Raw genomic sequence first — 15,328 nt, 5'->3', positions numbered from 1 at the left:
TGTGATTTATGTCATATCAGAAACCATCATATTGACAGCTAAAGCTTTCTAGAGGGACACACCTTCACCGTCATCACAGAAACATCCCTCAGGGCAAACCTGCTCATTAGTGGCATTGATGCTGGTGGCACAGGTGTGGCACACACTTTATAATTGGTACTATGTATATTTATATTCTGTCAATGCCAAAACCACCAGCTGAACATGCCGTTATGCGTGATCTATGTTTTTGTTGTGACTAATTGACCCTATACCAATAGGGAAATGGTTAATGGAACGCTACAAGGTGTTCTTGAGGTGCATACATTTAGGTTATCCTCGGTCACTTGCTTCTTCCGTCTTGCTGTAGTTATAGATTGTAGTTTCTTTAGCTGTGTTCGTACTTGTGCAATATTTAGAATCTAGCTTATTGTTTTGTGTCGCTTAATTGTGTTATTTTTTGCGTTAAGAACCATTTCATCTCGCGGTCCAAACACACTCAGACTACCCACCTGTGTCTACTTATTACTTGATTGTGTGGGGTGACCCATCACCAACATCTTAACGTACCAATACCCACAAGATGTAAACTAGTCTTTTGTCAAGGAAATACCCATATTGGCTCCAACAGAATTTATTATTTATATATATCATTCAGTTAAAGGTACTGTTTGTAACTTTTTACACGCATAAATCAGGTCGGTGTCCCATGCGCGCTCGCGTGTGGCTGCACTGCTCCAACACAAAGTACACAGAAGCACCAAAACCACAAAGTTATATCTAGTGAAGCCCGTCTTACAAAGCAGTGTCAACTCTTCCTGCTCCAGCCCCCCAACCGCGGCCAGAAGACAGAGGGGAGACCGTAGCTTTGGTCTCCAGGGCCAGAGTCGCTGCTGCTCTGCTCCTCTGCCTGCCTGCTTGCCTTCACTCACACACCGCTCGTTCTCACTTGCTCCACCTTTCACGTGCATATGCGCACACTACACACTGCAGAAGACGGGAGTCTGAAGCAGGAAACACAGTATCAGTATTGATTCATGGAGAGACCTTTGTCTGGTCAGCTAACATTACTGCCAAGCAGGTTAAATATAGAGTGATATTGTGGTTTTTGCTGACGTGTGTCGCCTCACTGTTTTGACAGATGCTCGTTCATGTCTATGTAGAGCGAGCACAAGCATGAGCAACAGGACGCTGACTTTCATTGACTTAATGACCACAGGTGTCGCTGTTAATGATTAATTTCTGATTCTTACATAGAGTCCCTTTAAAGGTGCCAAATGCGAGATTGGGAGCATTTCTATTGCCTTTGCACGGCTCTCAACATGGCGAAAAAGTGGTTATACAATAAACCTACAGGAGTAAATCATTTTTGGAAACACTGTCCTGCATATTATGTTGAGACAAAAACATCGTCAGAATCTAGAAAAAAGTAGGTGCGTCTTCAATTACCACTGCTGTAATATTTGATTGAATAAATACAACCCACAACTGGCTAACCCTCCGCTAGACTGCAAGCGTATCGGACGTGTTTTTCCCTCGCATGTCTCACACAACAGATTGACTCTCATTTCAATCTATGCAGATGTTTGCACCAGCTCTTAACAGGTGTGCATTTCAGCTCTGTCTTATGGGCGAAACCGCAACTTAATGCGTTTATTTAGGCTTCAAGTCTACTTAGCAAACGGTTTAAGCTGTTAATCTGTCACTGGCAGGGAGCCTTGAAACCGGCCTGCTCGTCAGCCTTGTGAGACAGGATAAAAGCTGTTAATATGTCACTTTATTAAGTTTGAATATGTTTTCACGCGAGAAAGTAACCGTTTAGATTCCCAATATGTGGTGAGTTTAACCAAATAACGGCTGTTTGGAAATTTGCTGTGACGATTTCAGATGTGACGGAGCTGCTGGCGGGGTGCCTTGAGACCGGCCCGGCTGTCGCTTGAGAATACTTCGGTGTGAACAGTGCACTCAGCTGTATGATCACTTGTAGCGAGTGAGGAGTCAGCAATCAATCAATGGCAGTATCAAACAGGAAATAAAAGTTGTTTTGAGAAAGTGTGAGCCACAGTGACCACGCGAGGTCCTCTAACATGCAGCCATAAATGAGCACTCAAATTATTATGCAGTTTGGTTCAGCACTAGATATGCACACCCATGCACTCACTCACACACGCACACACTCGCACACTGACGCACACACACGGCCGATCTCATTATCTCCTAGCGGAGATGATAATTAAGCCATTGTGTGTTTGCATACTTGAGCTTCCTGAGGTTTTTGTCTTTTGACACAGAGTCATATGGTTCTGTTTCTCGTTACCCTTTCCCATTTACCAAATTAACCCCCTCCTCAACTATGAATCTGCGATGGAGCAACATAGACACCTAGTTTTCATCTGTGGTAATGTGCACATTGTATGTTGACCAATAATTAATTTGTTAAAAAGTCATCATGTGTTAGACTAAGTATTGACTTCTTTGTTGTATTATCATTAATAGTATTGTAATATATTTTTAATGCTTTTATCATTGATGATCAATAGATGTAATATCTTGAGTTTAAAGTTGTTGAGAATGAGTAATCACTTGACTTAGAATTCAATTTTGACAATTTTGATACTAATGTTTGATCAGAATATTAGTGGTTATATAGCTTTTTGATATGTGTCTGTTTCGTGCAAAGTAAGGAACTCTAAAATTAGTGAGGAGGGAATTCAGATTTTGCGCGTGTAAGATTTATTCAGTAATAGAAATTGAGTTGCTGAATGAGAGGGCTTCGACCCCCTCCCTCCTCTACCTCCGTGAGGGGGGTTAAAGAAAAGATGACACAAACTTTCAGAAGATCGCTTCAGCAGTTCGCTGCAGAAGTTTTTGCTCCAGAAGAAGTGGGGGGAGACAACTCCTCCAAATTTCTCCGTTGAATACACACATTTCCATTGTGTGTTTATTTTCTACTCATGTTAATTTTTCTTAGTCAAGTGACTTCTAAAGGGCAGAATTTTTAAAGATCTTTTGTTTATCTTGCGTGATTTAAATGATAAAAATATCCGACCGGCATTTCAAGTTTTATCAGCGAAATAGATAAATTCTCAAAACTTTCAGAAGATCGTCTGACCTCAAGCTTTTGTATTTTTTGACGAACTATCAGCCAGTGGACTCAAAGATCCAACTGTCACTGTTATGACAAGAAAGACTTCCAAGCTTTGGTATCAGATGGCTGAGTAGGCTGAGGTCTCCTCTCCATTGAACTGGCAGGAGGAGATCCGCACAGAAAGTGTGCAAAGAAAACCACTTGGCCCCACCGGAACCAACGGCAGCGAGAAGTAAGAGTATCCAGATGGCTTTTGATCAAGAGATGTTTGTCTGACTTTTTTCTAAATCTCTTAATCTTCTAAATTACCAATTGCAATTTGTATAGCTTCTAGAGAGAAAGTAAAAAAAGACTTTCCCTCAACACTAAAAGTTCCAATCAGTTGCTTGTGTCATTGAATTTTCATTTCATTCATTCATCACTTCATTTATTCAATAATCACGGTTAATGATAAATGAATATTTTCACTTCATCACTACGTCGGGTCTGTGTGTGTGTATTTCAGAGTGGAAGCTTAGCTCAATGAATTCAGAATTTACACTTCAGATTGAGACTGATCAATACTTATATTAAAAAAAAGTTTCCTCTATTCTCTATAAACAGAGGTGGTGCCCCATTTTTCTTTTCTAATTTACGAGAGCAATTATTTAATTACATGTGGAGCGGTTAAACGCTACAAATATATTTGGTGCCCCGTGTGAGGCGAAAATTCAAATCAAAGTGTTTGCTCATGAAATAATACAGACATTTTCTGCTGATATTGTGAAACATTGAATATATCCCCGTTGAAAGAAATAGGTTTAATCAAACTTCACCTAACTTTAGAAACTTAATTCTTATCTTGCTGTCAACCTGACAATCTTTAATGCTGCGAATTGACTTTCTGCTTGTTACTGGATGTGCGTGTGAGCTTTCACATTTCTTATTGATTATTACATTTGCCTGCGAATTTATGATTTGAGCTCAGCGTTTAAATTGTAAAGTTGAATTTACAGCGGGGACGCCCGGTTGTAAAATGCAGAGACTTCATTGACAGAAGAAAATTACAGTGTTACTAATTAGCCAGGAGCTATTGGTGAAATTGCATGCAGAAAGTGTATTGATACACTTATTTTGATGAGGCTTTGACAGAATTGCCGACAGCCTGCGTTTTCCGGTAGAGCGTCTGGAATCTGTCCCTGAGATTAGTGGAATAAGCTTAATCAGCGTTCCATATCTGCGTCTAAGAAGCTCTACATTTAGCCGGCTGAGACTAGCTATCTTGCCGCTAGACACTACCCCGTGTGGGAGAGAGGATTTAAACTCTGCTTGTTTAACTGTCGCAAAACAGTAAAAGTGCCCTTGTGGTTTGATGCAGAGAGATTAAGTGCTTTGATGTACTTTGCAAGTCCCGAAGAGGACCTTTGTTGTAAATCTTGCTCCAACGGTGGAGAGTTTTTGGGCCACTGTGCCTCTTTAAAATAGGCTTCGTCAAAAGCCTTTTTGCAGGGAGAACATCCCTGTTCTGTGTCAAAAGGCCAACTGAGTCCCATGTGAGTTTGAAGCCCTCGTTGGGGGTTGCTTGGAGACAGTCATCCAGAGCTCCTCCCTTGTTTACAAGAGCGAGCCCTCTGTCTCCATCTGGTGGACGATTTGCTTAACTGACTGTGGCTCCATTTGGTGGGCGATTTGCTTAACTAACTGTGGCTCCACCTGGTGGACAATTTGCTTAACTGACTGTGGCTCCATCTGGTGGGCAATTTGCTTATCTGACTGTGGCTCCACCTGGTGGGCGACTTGCGTAACTGACTTTGAGGACTGAAATGTGCTGTGGCTCCACCTGGTGGCCGATTTGCTTAATTGAGTTTGTGGATTGGAATTTGCCCTTTGGCTCCAACTGGTGGACAATTTGCGTAACGAAACTTGGGGATTGAATATTCAAACTTTTTCTCTTTGCAAATGCTAACTACTGTTGAGTATTGAGTTGAATCCATATTAACTCAACCTCCTGCATGATCCCACTTTGGAATGTCAACACTGTTTGCATTTGAAATTTAATTAGTGGTCTATATTTTTGGTATATTTTCAAATCAAATCCCTTTTTAAGCCTGTTTTACTTTAAATTTCAATTTTAACAACAAACTCCAGACCTAATTACAGCTACGATTTTGTCCCTTTCTCCTGACTTGCTTCAAAGATTGCATGACTGAATCGCATTCAGATAAATGCCCATGTTCTTAATATAAGTGTGATTGCTAATTGCAGCTTCTGTTTGATTACTGTTCAGAGTGATTGCTCCCTAATAATCGTCTGTGTTCTAATAAATACTATCCAAAAATACTAACCACTCATTTACTAACTGAATGACCAACATAATGAAATAATCATTAGAGTTTGCTTGCTCACAGATTTTATTAATTGTTCATTTATGACGAATGAACAACAATAAAAACACACATAGGATTTGATGAGCTTCCACTTTGATGAGATCAGACTGGAAGCTTAGATCAATGAATTCAGAATTTACACTTCAGATTGAGACTGATCAATTTATATTAAAAATATTTTCCTCTATTCTCTTCTTTTCTAATTTAAGAGAGCAATTATTTAATTACCTGTGGAGCGGTTAAACGCTACACTGACGATTCACTTTTATAAATGAATGCGCTGGCTATAAAAAAAATCGGAATGTCTTATTTACAACACTGAGTGTAACGTTAGTCCTTCAATTCCTCATCCTCTGAACACCACAGGGTGGCGAGTGTAACACACAGGCTGCAAGAGGTAAGTTTACACTGCCCCTCTCAACTGATACAATCACATAAGCGATCATCTCGCATTCCATTCACTGTTAACTCGCTACTTCAGGCTGCGGCCGACAGAACTCTCATTTCTTTGTGAAACTTTTGATATTGATTTTGAGACATTGACATGGCTGGATAGCTAGTTAGTCTTGTTAAATATACTGTAAAAATTATATTTGCTGTTTTTCAACTGTACGCAATGTTATTGACTTTGAATGAAACAATATTATTGCTAGCATATCATTCGCTTTCTGGCTCGTAGCTGTGCCAAAGAGTTCTATGAGCTGAGCGGACTAGAAATATCTCCTGTTGTTGTTGTTGTAGTCCGTCCTATTCACTGGAGCAGTGAACAATGTTTAGATTACATAAGAACCTTAAGGGATGGTTGTGATTTTTCCAGGTATTAGCAAACCCTCAGGTGTTACAAGGGAAACGGAGTGAGTGGATTGTGAAAAACTTTAGATTTTGGTTCCAAAACGCATTAAAATATAGATGAATGGTCTTAATTATTTTTTTCTTTGGCAAGTGACCATGGTATAAGCAGTTTAATGCCTTTCGAGGTGACCATAATCAGGAATTAAGTGCCACAAATTTGAACAGGGCATCTCTAATTTAAGGTGAGACACTACAGGTTAATAGGGTTGTAGCGAGATTGGTGCGTGCTACTCTGAGAAGCAACTTATCTCTTCTTGCATCTACTAAATAATACAAGTTTTCTTAAATGTTGTTTGAATATGCAAATGAGGCATTATCTTATTAAATATGTGCTAATTTGCATACATTTCCAAAACAGAAAGCTGAACATTAGATGAAGCCAGGTTAAAAATACTTGTTTCAATTTGTTGATATATTAGAGTCAAAGGTTTTTACAGAGGAAATTTGGATATCTCTTTTCATCACTCCATAAAACAGCCTTTAAAAGAAAAACTGTAAAAACCTTCAGAATATAGATAGGAATCAAACTGGAACGTTTGGTGAATGTAAGTGCTACTGAAGTGGAGATTTCTGGATATGAGTATTAAAAAAAAATAAAAATTTTCAAACGGCCTTTAAAGGTATCTATTGCAGATCTCCATACAATTAACTAATAGATATCACCATTAAAGTTCCCCATTTGATTACTGACATTAAGAAAATTATTTTTTGTATTACACATTTTCTGAAATCTTTGTTTAAATATGCAATTGAAGAATTATCTACTGTAATACTAACTTGTGGTCAATTTAGGAGAAATCTACAGATACAAATATAACAAGTAGTAAAATAAACACCTAAATGTGTATTTTAGATGTTTTCTTTCCACTAGTCTGAAAGAGGGCATTTTATGGAAGCAAAAAAAAATTATTTTTTTGCCTGGGGTGTCTTGGCTTAAACATGTTAACAGTCAGACTAATAGCCTGAGCAAACACTGTGGTCTGTAGTTATGAACTTTGTTTGTATTATCAGTTTTTTCTCTTATTAAACAAATTCACAAAACTGGTCACTTTTGCTTTATAATCATTTAATAATCTTTCACCCAAAACTGATGATGTTATAATAATGATGATATCAAGCTGGTGAAAAAAAAGTAAATTCCTGGATACTCTACTGGCTAATTTAAAGTAAATTAGCCAGCAGTAAAATACCAAAAGTAAAGGCAGAGAGAGAGAGAAGGAGAGAGTTTGCAAATTTCTTCCAAAAATGAAACTGCTTATAGTAGGAAAATCAATGTAAATCAATGAAGCAAGAGTGTTTCAGTAAAAAAACAAGAAAAAACATACGCCACATTTGTAAATATGTCTCAGTTTAAAGGCTCGAGTGAAGATCCTGGCATCATATGAAACTAGAAAACCTGAGGAAATCATTGGTACCAACCATGTCATACTAGCTTGTCGTGAAGAAGGCTAAAAAACGTTCCAAACTTACATTAAATTTTGGTGAGGAATAACTGCCATGGCCATTTTCAAAGGAGTCCCTTGACCTCTGACCTCAAGATATGTGAATGAAAATAGGTTCTATGGATACCCACGAGTCTCCCCTTAACAGACATGCCCACTTTATAATAATCACATGCAGTTTGGGGCAAGTCATAGTCAAGTCAGCACACTGACACACTGACAGATGTTGTTGCCTGTTGGGCTGCAGTTTGCCATGTTATGATTTGAGCATATTTTGTATGCTAAACGCAGTACCTGTGAGGGTTTCTGGACAATATTTGTCATTGTTTTATGTTAATTCATTCCCAATAATAGATATATACATACATTTGAATAAAGCAAGCATATTTGCCCACTCCCATGTTAAGAGTATTAAATACTTGAATAATCTCCCTTAAAGATACATTTTAAACAGATAAAAAATGTGCGATTAATTTGCAATTTAATTAATCGCGATTAACTACGGATAATCATGCGATTAATCGCGATTAAATATTTTAAGAGTTTGACAGCCCTAATTCTGATATGATAGAGATTTAATGATAAGAACCACCACAAAAGAAACTAATGACTCAAGTCAATTCAAATTACTTTATTTTCAGTGATTTGTGTAGTGAACAAATGCAACATGTAAAAACATATAAAACATATATATAAAAAAATACTAACTAAGTCACGTACAAAAGCTAATGATAAAAACATGGAGTAAGAGCCGGGGGCAGTAGGTGTAACAGTGCAGTAATGCTGGCGTCTTTGTGTACGGATGAAGGTAGGAACAAAACTAGATGTGGCCCTTCTGGTTCTTAAGGGCAGGGACCTAATACACTCAAACATCCAACTTATGTATGCTGCACATTGCCGCCACCTACTGTTGTAAATAAATAATTACTCATACTTTTTCATCTAACTACCAAACACAAGTCACACAACACAACAATGATGAGGCCTCCCAAACAGAAATTCAATCCAAAAGCTTGAGTGATTTTAGAATATGGATTGTCTTAGATGTAGACCAGAGTTATTGCTGTCAGCAAACCAACTAGCAGGGTCACCAGTGGGGTCAGCAGTGGGGTCACCTGGCCTGCAGCACTCATCGATCTCACCACTCTGACTGCAATAGATGAACCATAGTTTACATAAAATTAATTCATCAAGCTTGCTGTCGTCAAAAATTCAAAAGGTATGAGAAGATAAGAGATCTTTACCTAAATGATGTTGTGGCAGGATTAGTGGTCCTAGTGAGATCTGTTCAAATCCATGGAGGGATATGTCCCTCCTACCTCGGTGGTGGTGATCTGGGAAGCAGTGCTGCAGGAAAACAACAACATTAGAGGCTTCTGTTGATGCACCTGTTGATAATCTATCTAAACTCACACTAACACAGTAGTACATACAGGTGTGCAGTTGTTGTGTGCCTTAAGACACAGACTGATGTGGCAGTGAAGGTAGATGGATGTAAAGTTGGTAAAGGTGAACATCCTGAAGGAGAATCGGGACACAGTGGAGACGCCATTCTGAACTATCTCTACTGTAGTATCTGCTGGATTAGGACACCTAGAAGAAGGTAGAAGAGACAATGTGAACAGACGGACTATAAAGTTTTCAGACATTGGCAATTAAGAACCAGTGATCAGCCTGCTAAGATAAGATAAAGTTGCAATAGCTCTTTTGCATTTCTGTGATGAGATCCCAGCGGACGGGGGAGCTGGTGACGTTGCTCGGCGTGGCCCAACAAGATTCCACAACGGTAGATATCTGCCTTCCGTCGACTCCTTCTGTGCGTAACTCCACATACAACCTCTGGTCGATTTCCATGTCTATGTTCATATTAGTGGTCATCGGGTAGCGGAAGCCAGAGTCCTGGTAGGGGATCATCCTCACATAACACCGTCCTCGGCCTGATGGAAGCTTCTTCCTCACAATGCTACGAAAACAACAACAACACATAATGTTACTACACTTGAGAAGGAACAAGTCACTGGCAGGTATTTGGCAACAAAGTCTTGCTGGATGTCTTTTAAGTTTACTTTGTATTGTTGGTTTAAATGGTAAGTTAATTTGTGATGGTGCAAATTGCGGGTAGTGGGCAGTTACACAAAATTTCTAACAACCACGGGCACCTATTTTCAATCTTTGTAATTACCATCATCATAGAGCACCACTGTCACAGAAGATAAGTACTCAAAAAAGGTCAGAGGTGCAGATGTAGCACTGTTAAAAATTTAATTTTTAATTGAATACGTAAAGGGTGGAACGGGTGGAGAGAGTATTCAAATCCTTTAATGAAGTAAAAGTGCTAATACAGCACTGTAAAATTACTCTTTTACCAGTAAAAGTCCTGAATTGTACATGTTACTTAAGTATATAAGTATAATCAGAAAAATTTACTTAAAGTATAAAAAATAAAAGTACTCAGTGCAGAAAATGCCCCCTCTGACTATATTATCATTAGATTATTATTTCTTATGCATTCATTTAGAAGCAGGACTTTACTGTTTACTGTAGCTCATTTGTATCGGACTGCAACTAATGATTATTTTCATTAAGGATTAAAGTGGCAGTGGGCAGTATATTTTTGGCATCATTGGGTAAAAATTCCATAATAACCTTTCAGCATATTGTGATTCAAGTGTTCTGAGAGATAACTAGACTTCTGCACCTCCTTATGGCTCTGTTTTCAAAAAAATTTAAATTTAGCCCATGACGGGAGACTTTGGCCAGATCGTTTTATAAAAACAACTTTTTTTAATCATACTTGCTCCATTTCTACCCACTGCCGCTTTAAACACAGTACTTGCGTGAATGTACTTAGTTACATTCCACCACTGCTATAGACAGATGTTCACTATAAAAAAGGACGGACAGACAGACTTAAGTCAATAAAACATGCAGATTAGATAGTATTGTCACCTCTCTACGGGGTTGATGCCCACATCCATAGACAGGGCCTGCCAAAGAGGGTATTCACAGCAAAAACGCAGATGAATGTTTCTCTCGCGGCTGATTGGACTTCCATGAGTGTCCACGTCGCCCTGGATCACGTTCGCATAGGTGAAATGGGTTCCATTGCTCTTAAAATTTAAATGACAAAATGGTATAAGTTATTTGTTGTAATACGTGTTAAGGACAGCATTTACATCTAAAATCTTCTTCAGTCTGTGTTGATTCCATTATAGTCTATGGGCTGTACCCTGAGAGTTGTCCCACACAGCTTGTCCTCATTGTTAAAGTGGAACACCAGTCGTCCGTCCTCAACAGTCCCGTTGCAGGAGTGATCTTGGAGGTGGAGGGCGCCGGGGTGGAAGCCAGCTTCAAACAGCTGGCAGCGCGACACGGACATGGTGCCTGAACTATTGTTACAACTGATGGACGAGTCTATGAGAGAGAGATAGAAATAAAAGACATGGTCTCATGGTTAAAGCTGCACTCATCAATATTTTTAGATTACTAATGGATCAAATGACTACTATATATGTAGGTGTTGCTCATAGTGACAAACCCATAGAGAATAGTTGACTCTCACAGATGTTGTAACAATCCTATAGATTTATATTGAATCACCAGTTTAAATAATTTTAACATTTTTTCTGAGAAATCATGTTTTGTCCGTCATTTTTGAATCGTTGATGGTTCACATTACTACAATACCCATGAGCCTTGACAGCGATTGTTGTTGCCAGTCAGGGGCGCCTGAAAGCATTCAAAATTGGCCCGGAAGCTGCAGATTGCAGAATCACTTTTTTCAACACCGTAGTCTTTAGCTTCCACTGGCCATCAGCGGTGCATGAACAGAATTTTAAGGTTGGGATTTGATATTTTTTGCTGAAATGCACTTTGGGAGTCATAGCTAAATTCTACCTGTTTTTAGCAGAAGAACTATGATAAACCGAAACCTGAGTGGATCGTATTGTTCCATGCTCTCTTAATGTTTCACGAACAATGCCATTGTACTATGTAGCAATGTCTACTACTCATCTTACACATGTCACTTCTGTGATCTAAAAACAAAGCAGTGCTTTAAGAGGAGCTGCCCTCACCGTAGCTCATATTGTTGGGCCGATGGTGGTGCTCATCACAGAAGCAGCCGTACACACCGTCCTTCTCACCACACCACTCATGCTCTGCGCAGTCCAGCTGGTCACAGGGGTCTGACTCAGCTATGGAAATAGTGGGGAAATGATGAGACAAGGAGTAATGAAAGAGAAACAAAACAGGTAAGAGAGAAGATACCGATGGTCTAATGCAAACTTACGACAATACAAAGCAGAGCGCCAATCAGAGATGTTTAATCCCAAAACAGAGCAGGTTTTCTCATAGGCTGCGACATCAGAACACAGTATGCCATTGGCTTTAGTGTAGAGGCAGAGATCGTAGACACAGGAACTGAAGAATGGCTGAGGATCAGAGTGCGGGTGACAGGCACTGAATGGGCCGCTACTGTTGGTGATGACGCTACAGAGCTGAGAGTATTCTGCCCTAAATCGACAGTTGTCCAGTCCATCACCAATCACATCATCGGTGGATCCACATCTAGAAAAGACATTATACGTTTAATACTTGGGCTCACTTTGTTTATTTTGCCACAACATATGTTTCTGTAATAAGTGTGTTGTTGTTTCTTTATGTAGTGAAAGATTGTTAACTGATGATATTTTGACGCCACTTTGTGCGTGGAATACCCTACAAGTTCAGCTCACCCTGGTTGGCTTGTGGGTGAAATCCAGCTGTGTCCAAAGTGATTGTCATTTTGTGCCAATGTGCCATTGGGCAAGACTTTGTCATCTGCAGGATCACTGTTGAGGTTTCCACACATCCCGGTGACTCTATTTTGACAGTGATAGTGTACTCTGACCAGTAAAGTACTACGGGCATCAAAGTGGACTACCAAGTTAATGGCATCGACCACTATGTAGCCTCCCTGTCTGACCACCTGAGCTAAGGTTCCTGCAGTTGTGGGAAGAGACACGGCACTTCCATTCACCTGGTAGGATGAAAGATTATAGAAAGATAAAGAAGGGTGAGGAGGCACTTGTCGTTACGTATGTTTACACCAAACCGATTTAGAAAGTTGTTCATCTTCAAGTAATAAATGGTTTACCTTTACTATATTGTTGGGTCCAATCCTGATATGCACACTCTCTCTTTGATTTGAGAGGTATATATCCACTGCTGACACAAACGACACGCGGTTGTTGCCACGGTGACTATTGGTGGCTACTACCTGAAACTGTGTTTCATTGGGGCCGTGGTTCACACTCTCAGTAATGATGTAAGAGCATGTGCCCTGGAAATGAGCCACTGCCCCATCAAAGGTGATGTAATGTGGGTCCCCCCATGCAGTGCAAGTAGACATTGGATCAAAACAGCCCAGCTGGCCGTTTCTGATGGTGCACTCTTGTGTAGGGGTGCAAGATGCAGCATAACAGCGCAGGTCATTGGGACCATGGCATTCACAGTACTTGGCGCAATCGTCTGTCCAGAAGGACTCACCAGCCTGCAAAAGGTGAGACAAAGACATGCATAAAAAATGATTAAAATTTAGCATGTGCTACATTAATAACACAAAATGGCTGCTGAGTGGACTTGGATAATGAAATTGTCATTGTTCTGTGTGTAGCTTATCACACACTAAATTGTAGTCATGTGATTTGCTAATTTTTTTTTTTTTTTTTTACTGTAAAACGATATAGCTACACTGCTTGGAACACGATTTTCATTGTTTTCTACCAAGTTATCACTCAATCTTGTTGCTTGCAGCTTTGCTAAAATGTTTCCTGAAATTCAATAGTCAAAAATCTCCTTTTAGCAATAGACTGGAGCACAAGGTAAGAACCAGAGATGTGTGTTTCCCCTTTCCTTGTCTGACTTATCTTAAATGCTATTGTCCATTTCATTTTCTTTGTAAACATATGCAACACATTCATAAACACATGCCATATTGTACAGTAACACACATTGACGGTATATAACAATATTAGGTAATAAAATAGAAAAAACAATAGAAAAAAACAATGGACAAATGGTGTTAATAAGAGAAAATCAGGACAAAATGGAGGTGTCATGGGGAGAGTAGATGTAAATAGGGTTAATTTTGTGTATTTAAGGTGTGAAAAGCACAATCTGAGGCTACAGTCAGCAGTATTCTGACACTTATAAGTGTGGCAGCTGCTACCACAGTTGGTGGGTCAAGGTAAAAAATACCAGTTTTTACACACAATACATGTCGCACAATAAAGTAGCAAATCGTTCTTCCAGTTTAAAGTAATCTGATGATAAACAGAGCCACTATTGTAGTGTTGTTTTGGTCTTCTCTCTACAGTATTGCAAAATAACTTGTTACTTGACAATTTTAGGCAAGTTTTAGGATAGTTTCTTTGTTAAGCACACTAATGTTGATGGTTGACAGAGGTGGGTAGACCCTTGATCAAAGGGAAATGGTTATATGTACAAAGACTGAAATCATTGAGACAATCAGATGAATTATTAAAAAACCTTGAAAGTGCAGTTTCTTAATCCTCCGTCTAACCGGAAAGCCCAGCGACCGGTTACATTGACATTGCTGCTCAGGGGGAAAGTTGAATTAATGCCTGTTGCAGTGTCAGAGAATGATCCAGGGATGGAGAAATGGTGAGTGGAGTTTTCTGTGTCATATCCAGCCTGGAAATAGATGTCAAATAGATAAAAGTAGTTAAATCTTTTTGTTTTTGTGCATTTCCATTACTACATTCAGATTTAAATAAGGCATGGCAACTTTTTACATTGTATATGCATATAATTTTAATGGCTCTAACCTGTACACCGTGAGTTGTAAAGGCTATTATCCCATAATTCATCAGCACAAATGAGTACTGGCCACCAGAGATCAAGACTGCTTGGACCGTTGTTTGCTGAAAAAAATTTACATGTGGTTATTATAGTAAATACACAAAGTAATAGGTAAAATACACATCATATGTGTTTCCTCATTTAAAACAAGATGACTTACTGTTCCAGTGAATGGATAGTAAGCCACCTGATACCATGTTGCAACAAAGACCCAGTTGGCCCTGAAGTTCAACGCTGGGAAGTAACGATTAATGTCTTCTGTAGCTTGTCCGAGGATACTACCACTGGTGTATTGGTTGTAGATGACCTGACCAGTTACTCTGTGGTCAAAATCTGTCCAGAATGGAGCGATGAAGTCTCTGGATCCACGCACTGGAATCCTTTCAGCTATGTAACTATACCAAGAACTGTTAAAGGTGAGGTGTCCATTGTTGTTCACCTGGAAACAAGAAAACAAGTTCTTACTAGAAAAAAAAGAATTAGTACGCATGGTAACACTTCATAATAAACATCATTTATAAATGGTAAATTGATAGTTAATTAAACTTTGTAATAGTTATTTTACTGTTAACAAACAATTAAATGACAATCAATAATGTTTACCAATTATTAGTTATGCTATAATTTATGTTATTTAGTCATTAGTTTGTGAAAAAAATGTGAAATAATAAATTTATAAATCATATATTGTATTATAGCTAATAGGAGACGATAACAATTACATTCGGATCGCATTA

The 15,328-nt window shown here is 39.0% G+C and overlaps 1 protein-coding gene across 1 annotated transcript in view; it reads right to left on the bottom strand.

The window, feature by feature from the left end:
- Positions 1–9,180: 9,180 nt before the first annotated feature.
- Positions 9,181–15,328, bottom strand: part of LOC141758003 (alpha-tectorin-like) — a 64,133-nt gene continuing 57,985 nt past the window's right edge. Inside the window, exons 7-16 of the mRNA XM_074619009.1 lie at positions 14,752–15,030; positions 14,558–14,653; positions 14,259–14,423; positions 12,865–13,260; positions 12,464–12,747; positions 12,019–12,296; positions 11,804–11,923; positions 10,957–11,141; positions 10,677–10,837; positions 9,181–9,690 (exon numbers count right to left, since the gene is read on the bottom strand). Of these exons, the coding sequence (XP_074475110.1) occupies positions 9,405–9,690; positions 10,677–10,837; positions 10,957–11,141; positions 11,804–11,923; positions 12,019–12,296; positions 12,464–12,747; positions 12,865–13,260; positions 14,259–14,423; positions 14,558–14,653; positions 14,752–15,030 (2,250 nt within the window). The 3' untranslated portion in view covers positions 9,181–9,404. The remainder of the gene's footprint in view (positions 9,691–10,676; positions 10,838–10,956; positions 11,142–11,803; positions 11,924–12,018; positions 12,297–12,463; positions 12,748–12,864; positions 13,261–14,258; positions 14,424–14,557; positions 14,654–14,751; positions 15,031–15,328) is intronic.

This window comes from Sebastes fasciatus, chromosome 20, assembly GCF_043250625.1.
Source record: "Sebastes fasciatus isolate fSebFas1 chromosome 20, fSebFas1.pri, whole genome shotgun sequence".
Classification (NCBI taxonomy): domain Eukaryota; kingdom Metazoa; phylum Chordata; class Actinopteri; order Perciformes; family Sebastidae; genus Sebastes; species Sebastes fasciatus.
The sequence above is the reverse complement of the archived record's forward strand: the minus strand, read 5'-3'. Positions and strand labels throughout refer to the sequence as shown.